Genomic DNA, 12,650 nt, shown 5'->3' with positions numbered 1-12,650 from the left:
ATTTGCCTCTCGTGTCACGTGCATGAGTCTGCATGTGTGTGCCCAGGTTATTGTATTAATTTCCTCCGAGGTCTTATGCAACATAGACACGCAGTTTGGATTATGAAGTGCCAATTGTGAAATAATTCCCGAGTGTTAACTGTCATACAGCGGGAGTAGATTATCCTCTGGAAGAATCAGAACAATATGTTCCTAAAAATTGTAATATTGACATTAAATCACAAACTGGGTGAGCATTTTATTAACGGTGCATTATAATTATATTATTTATATTTGATATTATTATTTGTGCTAACCGGTGCCACATCAGGAGTTTCATCTGAGCTGTTTACCACTGTCAGAGGTGAGTTTGAGGTGAGGGATTATGGAGGTGGTAATCAATTGATGCCTGACAAGGAAGACTATTTACTGACACCACACAGACAGATTAAGTACATTCAATAAACGCAATGCCCTTGAAACCGAAACCAGGGAATGTTTCATATTCACCATGGGTGATTGAAGAATTTAAATTGAAGCTAATGTCTTGTTTTTAATAACATGATAAACAAAATATCACAATAATCACGATATGTGTATGTATTGATAAAATTAAGATTAGAATTGACATCACCAATTAAAACGCTGTTTTCTTTGTTTTTTTTTTACATTTTCAATATGATGTTGCATTTAGTCGCCAGTCCGGTAGATGGCGCCCCACTGCTTGACATCGTTAATTAGCGTTAGCCACAAACGGAAGCACAACCTTTGTCACCACTATCACAACAACATGACTTGAAGTTTTGAAATTTGGTATGTATGAAAAATATGATTTGTATGTGTCCTGGATGAATAACCACGTGGAGTTAAATCTGCTAAAAATAATCTCTGTTAGTTTACCAAATGATGGTGTTAGATCATACTTGCTATTATGTTTGAGTAGGATTCTTTAGCTGAGATGCGAACCTAGAAGCTCTCGATGGTGTGGCATAAATAAATATTCTAATGTGTTTGTAAGGTGTATTTTGTGACGTCTAATGGAGCCGGCCAACGTGGAAAGACTTCGCGTGCTCTTTCAGAGTGATGATTACATCGTGGTGGACAAGCACTGGGACATCCGCATAGACAGCAAGATGTGGTATGAAAAAAACACGGTGCAGGCTCAACTTCGCTACCGCTTCCCTCAATTGGCAGACCCCAACACGTACTATGGATTCAGGTGAATTATTACTAATGTTGCAGCAGCCTCATTATTGGTGACCTTAAATGCCAGATTGCAAATGAATGGTTGCTTATGAATAATATCTGCTCCCTCTCACCATACCAGGTTCTGTCATCAGTTGGATTTCTCGACAAGCGGCGCCTTATGTGTGGCACTCAATAAGGCTGCAGCTGGCCAGGCGTATCGCTGTTTCAAGGAGCGGACTGTCACCAAGGCCTACCTTGCCCTGGTATGTATGCAGTGAAACACACAATCTTGTAAAATGGATGCCAATACATATGTTTTTACTTGTTTGTAGGTCCGTGGATTGGTGGAAGAAGAGATACAAACCCTTAATTTCTCCATTGGCAAGAATACTTCAGAGGGAAAAACACATATGATGTGTATTGAGGGAACAGATGGTAGGATGCAAAAATGACATTTTCTCTCATACAATAAAATTGTTTGAATTGTTTTTTGCATCTATCCTCTTGTCTTCCTCTTATCAGGTTGTGAGAATTCCAAACCATGCCAGACTGCGCTGACAGTGTTGGAGTACGGCTTGTATGATGGTGAACCTGTCACCAAGGTGCTGTTGCAGCCTTTAACAGGTAACATACAGTGAAGTTTGTAATGGACCAGCAAATGGTGCATTAGAAATGATACATATGTGTGTCCCAGGCCGAACCCACCAGTTAAGGGTCCACTGCAGTGCAATAGGCCACCCCATCGTCGGGGACTTCACCTACAGTTCAGGAGCCGACAACGGCCCCTTCCGCATGATGCTTCACGCCCACCTCCTACACATCCCCCTGGACCCCGGACCCTTACTCGTTTACGCAGGGGACCCCTTCCTGCCCTCGGTGGACCCAAAATGGATCCCGCAGCGCTCTTTACGACCCCTAAAAGACACCGTCGACGCCCTGCTGGAGCAAAGGATGGAGGAGCAGAGACAAGTGAAGGTGATGGAGAGGGAACGAGTGAGAAAGAAAGAAGAGAAGCGGTTGAAAAAAAACAGTAAAGTGGAGAGTGATGAGCAGAGGCGACAGTGTGAGGAGTGGCTTCGAGAATGGGATGGAGACTCATAGTCTGGTTAATTATGCATTGATTTTATTTATTCCAGTTCATTTGGGAAACCAGTCAAGCATGTATTTTCCACACCCAATACAAATTCCCTAAAGATACAAGACAAGGTTTCTAAGCATGATTATAAAAGAGAACGTATTGCCTTGCTCATAATATACGTACATAGGCCAAGTATGTCTTTTTGTATATATTGTATGTTCACCGAATATTTTTATCATATCCAAGTAAGACATGATTTAATTAAATAATGTAATTGTCAACCACACTGTAAATATTTATTTTAATGTGTAAATAAAAACACATTTTCATGAAACTTTCTTGCGAGAATTTCCAGTCGCTACCAACTACATTACCCACAATGCACCTGTACTGACAAGTGAACGTAAGATGCAGGAAGCGGTGGATCTGTAAACTGCAAATGCAAAAATTTCAGATTTAGGGGGGGAAATCAGATTAAGGCGTTAACCTTCTTCCTATTGTGGAGAAATTGTTTCATAATTTGATCAATATGAGTTTTGAGGTTTTGTCGTATGAGGGTTTGGTGCATGCTGTGTCCGGAGCGATGGTGAGTTAGCTTGTTTAGTTATCATTGTTAGCTAATTACTGTACTAACGTTGTAGTATTGCTTCTATTAATACAGCTTACACATAAAACTTTCGTCTGCATTTAGAACGGATTACTAGAAAAATTACGCAAAGTTTAGTCGCTTAAATTATGATTTAATTTTGCTACTGACAATGACATATTTGCTTACTCGTGCCTCTTAAAACATTCACGAATGACGTTTATTTTATAGATTTTAAAATGGTTATGTATACAACTCTTTCAATTTGTGATGCTTTCATTCCATGAATAATCGTAACTTGTTTTAGGGAAGTGTGACAGCCATGACAGTATTCTTCCCTCTGGATACTGCCAGACTGAGACTTCAAGGTACGAACGTCTTAATTGCATCTATATATATGTATCTATTTATTGAATGCCGTTTGTATATAAAGTTTTTATTCAATGTGTGTGTTGAAGTGGATGAGAAGAGGAAAGCTGCGTCAACTCTAGCAATTCTAGCAGAAATAATCAAGGAGGAAGGATTGTGAGTATCTATGGAACTTTATAACAAGCCATCAACTGGGTATGGGTCAATTGCAGGGCACATGCACTTTCATTTACCAAAACATCTGGATTATTTTTAAGCCATTGAAAGTTTGCAGTTTTTGAAAGTATAAATAAAATAATTGTGCATTTTGTGCCCCTTTCTGCAGACGAGCTCCATACAGAGGTTGGTTCCCAGTCATCTGCAGCCTCTGCTGCTCCAATTTTGTCTACTTCTACTGCTTCCACAGCCTGAAGGCCAGTTGGCTGAAGAGACATCAGTCAGCACCTCACACTGACTTACTGGTCGGAATAGCTGCAGGTAGTTGGCTCAAATTGGGTATTTTCTTCTGTGTGCATACATTTTGCCTCTGTCTTGCCTCCATCAAAGCAACTTGAAAAACCATATCTTCTTTGTCTCCCCCAGGTGTTGTAAATGTGCTAGTAACCACTCCACTGTGGGTCGTCAACACGCGACTGAAGCTTCAGGGCTCCAAGTTTCACAACACAGATATTCATCCCACTTACTACCGTGGTATTTTAGGTAAACTAAATCCGGTGATGTCATGTATTGCTATTTATTCTTAATTCTCTGGCTGGGATTAATTTGAAATGTTTTTGGCAGATGCATTCGTGCAGATTACCCGTGACGAGGGCGTTGGGGCACTATGGAACGGCACCTTTCCCTCCCTACTGCTGGTCCTCAACCCTGCCATCCAGTTTATGATTTATGAAGGTCTGAAGAGGCAATTGAAGAAAGGAGTACCCAGAGAGGTGAGGAACAAGGTTCACTCCAACACAATTTCCCGCCTCACCATTTTTTTAACAATCTTTTCACGCGCAATAACAAATGCTGCATAAAAGCATTGCTATGAAATAAGTGAAATCACAAGCAGACTTCATTGTGAGGATGCACCAAATGAGCCTTGCTAATTCCTCTCACATGATTCTTTTGAGGATCAAGCAAATGTCAAGGGGAATGTCGGGATTGCGTCTGATCAAAACAAGAGTGTGGAAAGCCCTTTTAGTCTTTGAGCTCAGTCGCAGCATATGATCAAAGCACAAACTAAGAGTGAGAAAAAAAAAAAAAAAAAAAAAAGGGAAGTGTTTGGCTCCATGCAAATTTGCATAATCAACTTTACACTTAAGTCATGCAAGTTATACAGTTGGTAAAAACGTCCCTGTTCGAGACCAAGAGAAATCATAAAAGTTTTTCCACCACCAATGTGGCCAATATAATCCAATTAGAACTTTATATGAGCAGGCAATTCAAAATAGCTAGATAATTTAGTTGCACAAATATGCACACGTCTGTTTTCCGAATTCAACTTTTGCATACATTTTTTCTTTTTCCCTTCAGCTCCCATCTATTGAAGTTTTCATGATTGGGGCAGTGGCCAAAGCTGTTGCCACCACTCTGACTTACCCACTGCAAACTGTTCAGTCGATTCTTAGGGTAGGTGTTCTGCACGACTCCCTGATTTTTCCACACACTAATATATCCACCCAAATTCCTGTTGATTTATTTTTAATCTCCACAGTTCGGTCAGTTCAACAAGTCAACGATCAAGTCCACGCGGCTGTCCAGTCTCATGACAATCAAGTGTTTGCTTGTCAACAGAGTGAGGTGAATCTAAAAATGGCTCATTATAGAAAACAGTATGTGTTTTTAGGACCACGCGACATTAGTCTTGTCACTTGTGTCATCATGCCTGCATCAGCAGTTTGGTGTGTGCAGGAAAATGAGAAAAAACTAGTTTTACTAGTAAGACCCGTTTTACAGTAGATGTATTTACCGTTTTTCCCATGTATAATGCGCAAAATTTAACTAATTTATTGTCCTAAAATCTGGGGTGCGCATTATACATGGGTACCATTTTTTATCCGGCTATCATACGGAGGCCGCCATTACAGATGCGCTTTCTTCTCTGCTGTTCACTTCAAACACGCTCCATACGAACACAATGCTCTCGTATCAGACGCTTGCTCGATCACCTGCTCGTTTGCTGTCACAATGTACCCTACACAAATCCAAAACATTTCTTCGCTATCGAGTTTGCTAGCGCATGCGCAGTGATACTGACCGCCAGAATAACATCCGGTTGTTCCCAAAGATGATCTTTTTTCTGAAATAATTTTACGTTTACGGACTTAAGTAGGAGTCAAAATTTGGGTGCGCATTATACATGGGTACAGGGTTTTTTCCAGCATCAACATGCCATTTTTAGGGTGCGCATTATACATGGGGGTGCGTTATACATGGAAAAAAACGGTAATTTGATTTCTCCTTCCCTAGGAAATTTGGCATGTTGGGTCTTTTTAAAGGCCTGGAGGCCAAGTTGATGCAGACGGTGCTGACTGCGGCCCTCATGTTCCTTCTCTATGAGAAGATTGCCAGCTGTACTTTCAGAGTCATGGGATTGAGGAACCACCAAAGAAACGCTCGATAGCAAAATGCATTGGACTGTCTCACCAACATAGTACTTGTGCAACAATACACCATTGTAACCCTGTGTCATAGATCGCATGACCGGACATTATGTTGGTCAGAAGCCCTTCATTAATTTTCAAATTAGATCAGTAAAGATACACTCTCTCACTGAATCTTTTTGTTTTTTTACTTTTTTTGAAGCCGTTCCAGATGAAAGAAGTTACTTAGTCTTTGCAATTGAGTACATAAAACCCAAGCCACTATATCATGCGAATGTTATTTCAACCTTTTTAAAATCTACATTTTATTTTAAATAATTGGTTATCATTTCAGTAACGTCAGCCATTTTGTTTTCCATGGAAATTTAATCGAATCAAAATTCATTTAAATTACAAAGACGTTACGTCATATTTGTTTGACCAGTTGTATAAAAGCATTACTCAAACCCGGATGAAGGCGCTCGCCGCATGTTGTCTCCCACGTGGAATATCGTGCGTAGATCTACATACAATATGATAGCGCGAAGCACCACTACTTTGAGCTGTGAGCAGTTAATCCACATGACATACAGATCATAGGTAAAGCGTTACGTTCCACGTCATTTTAGACTCGCAATTACGTAAGCACGACAGTGTCAGCGGCTGGACCCATTAGGCATTTTCTCTTTTTTTTTTACTCGATCATGGATTCAACAATTTCTAAGGAAACGGAGAAGCACTGTGTTTTGTGCTGTCAAGATAGCGACATCTTCGCCTTCGGAAAATGCGACCACCCGGTGTGTTATCGCTGCTCCACCAAAATGAGGGTGCTCTGCGAGCAGAAGTACTGCGCCGTCTGCCGGGAAGAGCTCGACAAGGTGCGGATATCGACATTACTGTGGCTCGAGGACGACGCTTAGCCATGCTAGCTAGGCCGCGGTATTCTCCCAGTGAAAATGTAGTAAAAACTTCTGTTTAAAAATAGCGACAAAAAATACACTGGGAATGTATTGAAAACGGCGGAAGACTAATACACGAAATACGTTGTCACAAGCTTGCTAGCTAGCCACCAGTCGCACTAGCTTCTTTTGTGGTAGCCCGACTTAAATGACAATCCAATCTCCGCTTTTACATCTTTATTGTATTAAGAAGTAGAGCTCGTATTATAACCAAACATATATGTCTGATTTATGCGCGGTAATGGATAATCTTCCATTCGTCTCTCCCTCTGGTCAACCAGCTACACTGCTGAACAATGCTATACCAAAATCATAATTTACTTAGAATCAATCCAACACTACATATTGCACATACTTCGAGGTAGCTGTGTAGTCTCAATTAACGATATTAAAGGTGCTTTTCTTGATTTTGAACTTGCTCCACAATGTCTGTTTGTGCAATGTTTAGGAACCTCTTAGAATTGTCCATGGAGTGAATGGATGTTAAATATGTTTACCTCAATGTTGTTCTCAGGTGGTGTTTGTAAAGTCTCCGGAGGCCTTTTCTTCTCTGCCCCATCAGCAGTTCCCTTGTGACAAGAAGCATGACATCTATTTTGGTGATGAGAAGATCTATGCTCAGTACCGGTCAGTTTTGTGTCGTGAATTGGTTGCATAATTTTTTCCATCAGATAATCATTTTATGTTGTGGTTAATTCCTGTATTTGTTTCCTCAGGCACCTACTGTTGGCACAATGTCCCTGTTGTGCCGAAGCTAAGATCTTCTCAAAGTTTGTGGAGCTGGAGCAACACATGAGGAAGCAGCATGAGCTCTTTTGTTGTAAACTCTGCACAAAACATTTGAAGGTATCGTTACCCTTACTGATTGTGAGAAGGTGCTGACATAATTTTGGTCACTGTTTTAGGTATTGAAGGGTTTTAGTATGTATTGTTTTGGCTCTAAAGTATTACAGTCTATAGTATTTTATACATAATCTCCGTTATGATTCAATTCTTAACTTCCACCCCCAGATCTTTTCCCATGAGCGGAAGTGGTACAACCGCAAAGAACTCGCTCGCCATCGAGCGCACGGAGATCCAGATGACACCAGTCACAGGGGACACCCCCTCTGTAAATTCTGCGACGACCGCTACCTCGACAACGACGAGCTGCTCAAACACTTGCGGAAGGATCACTACTTCTGCCACTTTTGTGACGCTGACGGCTCTCAGGAATATTATAGGTGTGACAGCGCACAGGCCACCTTGCCGTGATGTGTGAAAACATGTTTTTTTTTTGTTGTGTTATAACTGTGTCGTCCAAACTGTTGCGTTTGCAGTGATTACCAGTACTTAAGTGAGCACTTCAGAGAAAGTCACTATCTGTGTGAGGAGGGCGTATGTGCCACCGAGCAGTTCACCCACGCATTCCGCACCGAGATCGACTACAAGGCGCACAAGGCTTCGGCGCACAGCAAGAGCCGCGCCGAGGCCCGCCAAAACCGCCACATCGACCTGCAGTTCAACTTGGCTCCGAGACAACAGAGGAGAAATGAAGGTTCGACCCACGCATTATTGCGACGCAACGGATCTGTTGAAGTTCAATGGAAGCGTTTGTGTCTATCAGGCATGGTGACAGGGGAGGATTATGAGGAGGCCCGTCATCAACGAGGAGCAAGGGGAAGACCTCAGATGGGACAGAAGAGCTGGCGGTACTCTCGGTGAGTCTTAATAGACGTGAGGTGTTTACAGTACACAAAAGTGGATCTTCTCACTGTGGAGTGATAAAACCCATGCGGCAAGTTTTGTCTGTTGCTGTTAAGCTGCATTCCAGCCATTCACGGGATTGTTTTGTTACATTCTGTGTAGCGAGGAAGAGGACAGAGAGGTGGCGGCTGCTATGCGGGCGTCAATGGCCTTACGTCGACAAGAGGCTCGAATGGCCGCGCTGGAGAGGAGCGCTCCCAAATATTATAGGGAAGAGAGGACAGAGAGAACTGAATCAGAAGCGCTGACTGGACCAACCAAACCAACAAGTAAACCTCCAGGTCAACAACATAAATCTGCTTTATTTATACAATTTACTTTAGATTTACTAGCAGTAGCTGTAATGCTTTTGTTGTCACCTTTTTGCAGTAAGGACAATGAGGAGTTTGAATCCCATGGAGGAGGAAGATGACTTTCCAGCGTTGGGTGCTGCCGCACCTCCTGCCATGTAATAAAACACAACATGACACAAACACCACCCACGCAACTTGCAATGGGTTCAAATATCTTTGTGTTGTGTGTGTGCGCAGTGTGAAATCCTCTTCACCGGTGGTTCCCACGGGTCCCAGGACTCTGAAGGAAGATGACTTCCCCAGCCTGTCAGTAGTTAATGTCGCAGCCCCCTTGACACCATCCTATCCTGCCCAACCCAAAAAGTCATCTTCTTTTCAAGAGGAGGACTTCCCTGCTCTGGTGTCCAAAATCCAGCCCCGAAAATCTGCAACGGGCAAGAACTCTGCCTGGTCCACTCACACTGCACCAGCCCCGCCCAAGGCTCAGCCCCCGCCGTCTTCTAGGCTTCCCCCTCCACTCTCCTCAGCATCCCACGGCCCCCAACTCCTTACCTCCTCAAGCTCGTCATCGTCAAGGAGAAAAAAGAAAGTCGGGGAGAACTTAAAAGTCGCTCCCTTACGCTCACCTTCGTCCTCAGACGACGAGAGCGGCGGAATGACGCAGCAGCAGTTCCGCTCGGTGCCCACCATGCTCGACATATCGTCTCTGCTTACGGTTAAAGGAAATGGCAGCAAACCTTTAACTGCCACCAGCAGCCCCCCCGCTCCGAACCAGAGCGGTGACCCCCCTACCATTAAAACCAGCAAAAAGAAAAAACAAAAGAACTCCAGCTCTCCTACAAACTCTTCAGCATCAGGGACACTGGGTGCTCCCGTAAAGACTCTTTCGGTGGAAACGACGGCTCAAAAGGAGAACGTTCCTGAAAAAACGAGGAACAAGCCCTCCGGTGCTGCGGCGCTGACAGCAGCGAGCCGATTGGTTAACGGCTTCAACGAGAAACCGGCCATTAGTACAGAGTCGGTCACGGCACCGCCGCAACCTAGCACAGATGCGTTTGTAGAACAAGAGGAAGACTTCCCGGCCCTCAAGACTAAGAAGCCACCTCCAGGTAAAAGACCTGATCTTTGAGTGCCTGCTTTCTAACTTAACGTGCTTCATTTGGCTCTGCTCAAAAAGCCTTAATGTGAGATCGTTGCTGTTAGTAACACATGAGCACGATGTCACGCAGGCTTCAAGACCTCCTTCCCAACAAAGTCATCAACTCCAGCTTTATCCTCCTCAATGCCACCACCTCCACCCGGCTTGGCACTCTTGGCCACTAAACCGCCTCCAGGCTTCACTGGTATCCCCCTCAACAGTAATGTGGTGGAGACCCCTCCTTTGGCAAGCAACCCGTAAGGACAATTTCTCCCCGCACATCAACACATACTTTTATTTTATTTTTTTTCAGTGGTGCCTTACTGTTTTATTTCCCCTTCGACAGCCTCCCTAAATCATCCAACAGTGATTACCTGGTTCCGGAGGACTTCCATCAAAGGAACCAGGAGCTGATCCAGTCCATTCGGATGTACCTGCACGATGATGAGTCCAAGTTCAATCAGTTCAAGAACTACTCTGCACAATTCAGACAGGTACCTAAAATGCATGAATATATTTTGTACACACACACCTGTGTGGGAAAAACATGGGAGGTTTCTGCCCGACAGTGGCAAATGTTGGTTGAACACGCTTTAATTGTGCAATTGATGTACATGTTCAATTTAAGTACATTTCAAGGAGTATACTAAATTCCAAGGGGAATACTGTGAACTGCCACCTCATTGCAAAGCGGGAAAACAATGCGTATGCGCTCTGTCATGCTAAATGCAAGATGGTCGACATTCGTAATAAACGTGGAATGAAATGAGCATTTTTAAGCAAAGTCGCTCCATCGACATTTCCTCATATTTGCTTCTTCATTGTCATCAAACTTAAGGGTAAGTACACATTTCATTATTTTTGTATTACTATTAATGGCGGTAAACTTCTATTTACACTTGTATAACAGCTTAAAATGTTTAAAAGTCAAATGTCGTCATTAAAGTTATACATATATTTTTTGTCATTTTAGTGAGCTTGAGTGATGTAGATCTGTATTTGCAAAAGCTTGATTTCTGATTTTAGTATATTGAGTATAGAAAAGCAAAGGACAGCGAGCCCCTCCAGCACTCGCGAGTCGTACAGGTGAATGATAAACAACCTCGGGTTACAAATAAGAGCAGCCGTTTGCCCCGAATGAATTGTGACGGTCTCCACTGTAATTCAAATTGGACTTGATATTTTTTCCTATCACCCCTGACACTCTCCAAATGTTTCCAGGGCGTCCTATCAGCGACCCATTATCACCGCAGCTGCAAAGACCTGCTGGGCGACAATTTCAACCGCATCTTCAACGAGCTGCTGGTGCTCCTGCCAGACACAGTCAAGCAGCAGGAGCTCCTGTCGGCGCACGGAGACTGCAAGGCTCTGGAGAAACAGTCGGGGATGGGGGGAGGCGGAAGGAAAAATAAGAACAAAAAAAACGCCTGGCAGACGCCTAGCGCACAGGTTAACGCCGCCTCCGAGCTGGACTGCCAGGTGTGCCCCACGTGTAGACAGGTGCTAGCCCTGAAGGATTTCAACTCCCACAAAACGCTGCACATGAGGGAGAACGACGAGTTCCCTTCCTTGCAGTCCATTAGCCGAATTATCAGCTAGCCCCGCTGCGCCAATAAGTACTCTCTTGATTACTCTCATTGGCCGTTGCCAGCATGGAAGGCGGCAGCGGTTGGTCGCCGCTCAAAAGGGGGACGGGGGGGGGGGGGCCCAACGTGACTTCTGATAATCAATTCATTCAAACGCGTCGCAGTTAAAATGTCAAGTCGCGTTCCAACTGGGCCGTTGGCAGTGTGCAACCACAACTGTTGGCTCATTTCAAAAGGAGGCAAGACGGAACCTGATAAGTTACTTGAAGAATCCTTTGACCCCTTTTCTTCTTTTCATGAACAGTTGCTCATATTTGAGTATCAAGTCAGGATACCTGGTGCAAAAAAAGCAGTTCTAAATTATTTAGCTCATTGCATTAATGTAGCGCTTGAGCTCCATTGAATTGACTGTATGCAGAAAAAAAAAAAAACTTTTTAATTCTGTTCAGACATGTAGAATGGGAGTTTGCAAATTTGAAAAAAAATCATATTTGTTGAATAGTACATGATAAATCATACGTCCCATCTACCTCTCATTCGATAGAAAAGAAACCACCATGTCCGAAGATAAACAACCAACCAGAGACAGAAGGTTCAATCATTTGTTGCGCGGTAACCGCGACCGGTGACCCGTTACCCCGGAAAAGCACCTCATTTGTAATTGAGTGTGCGGTTTGAGGATTGACTTGAGTTTTCTCTTTTGTGATCCCGCTACAAGTGCGCCCACGAGTGCACGACTAATAATCGACAACTCTTAAGCTCTTACTTGAGGTTAGGTTCATTAAAACATTGGGCCAGGTTGGACCAGACTTTGAATATTAAGAAACTCAAATTGCTTTCTGTTAGCTTATTTTCTGTTTAAATTATTCGACTTAATTTTGAATAAGCAGGTTTAATAACATCTCGCCGAGGTTAACAGTAGCACATTTTTATTTCAGCCTCCGGGTTTTAGACTTAAGTGGTGCATGGGACTGTGACGCACGCTTGTGCCGGTGGCCTTGCGTGTGTGTTCATCTTCTCTCAGGACCTTCAGCTTGCAGTGCCCGTGTGTCAATAACTTCATGACGTCATTTCTGTACATCATACCACTGATGCTGCTGATGTTTCTATTTCTTGTCTGGCTCCAATAAAGCCCTTTCTGTCACATGTATGTTGCTACTTGTT

General features: G+C 43.3%; 3 protein-coding genes across 3 annotated transcripts; all 3 read left to right on the top strand.

Moving 5' to 3' along the window:
• Positions 1-710: 710 nt before the first annotated feature.
• On the top strand, positions 711-2,526 carry rpusd1 (RNA pseudouridine synthase domain containing 1). The gene is made up of 6 exons (XM_037257365.1): positions 711-792; positions 998-1,198; positions 1,307-1,430; positions 1,500-1,602; positions 1,690-1,791; positions 1,862-2,526. Exons 2-6 carry the CDS (start codon positions 1,017-1,019, stop codon positions 2,266-2,268), a joined length of 918 nt encoding a protein of 305 aa, XP_037113260.1. The 5' UTR covers positions 711-792; positions 998-1,016; the 3' UTR covers positions 2,269-2,526.
• An 88-nt stretch (positions 2,527-2,614) lies between these two features.
• On the top strand, positions 2,615-5,959 carry slc25a17 (solute carrier family 25 member 17). The gene is made up of 9 exons (XM_037257099.1): positions 2,615-2,831; positions 3,139-3,199; positions 3,290-3,356; positions 3,526-3,677; positions 3,783-3,899; positions 3,981-4,129; positions 4,716-4,811; positions 4,897-4,982; positions 5,652-5,959. Exons 1-9 carry the CDS (start codon positions 2,775-2,777, stop codon positions 5,803-5,805), a joined length of 939 nt encoding a protein of 312 aa, XP_037112994.1. The 5' UTR covers positions 2,615-2,774; the 3' UTR covers positions 5,806-5,959.
• A 428-nt stretch (positions 5,960-6,387) lies between these two features.
• On the top strand, positions 6,388-12,636 carry znf598 (zinc finger protein 598). The gene is made up of 12 exons (XM_037256646.1): positions 6,388-6,642; positions 7,238-7,350; positions 7,440-7,569; positions 7,735-7,946; positions 8,043-8,260; positions 8,330-8,423; positions 8,572-8,750; positions 8,839-8,917; positions 9,000-9,871; positions 9,992-10,157; positions 10,247-10,394; positions 11,122-12,636. Exons 1-12 carry the CDS (start codon positions 6,469-6,471, stop codon positions 11,497-11,499), a joined length of 2,763 nt encoding a protein of 920 aa, XP_037112541.1. The 5' UTR covers positions 6,388-6,468; the 3' UTR covers positions 11,500-12,636.
• The last annotated feature ends 14 nt before the right edge of the window (positions 12,637-12,650 follow it).

The sequence above is a fragment of the Syngnathus acus genome, chromosome 8, assembly GCF_901709675.1.
Source record: "Syngnathus acus chromosome 8, fSynAcu1.2, whole genome shotgun sequence".
Lineage (NCBI taxonomy): Eukaryota > Metazoa > Chordata > Actinopteri > Syngnathiformes > Syngnathidae > Syngnathus > Syngnathus acus.
Note: the sequence above shows the minus strand (reverse complement) of the source record. Positions and strands in the feature narration are given on the sequence as shown.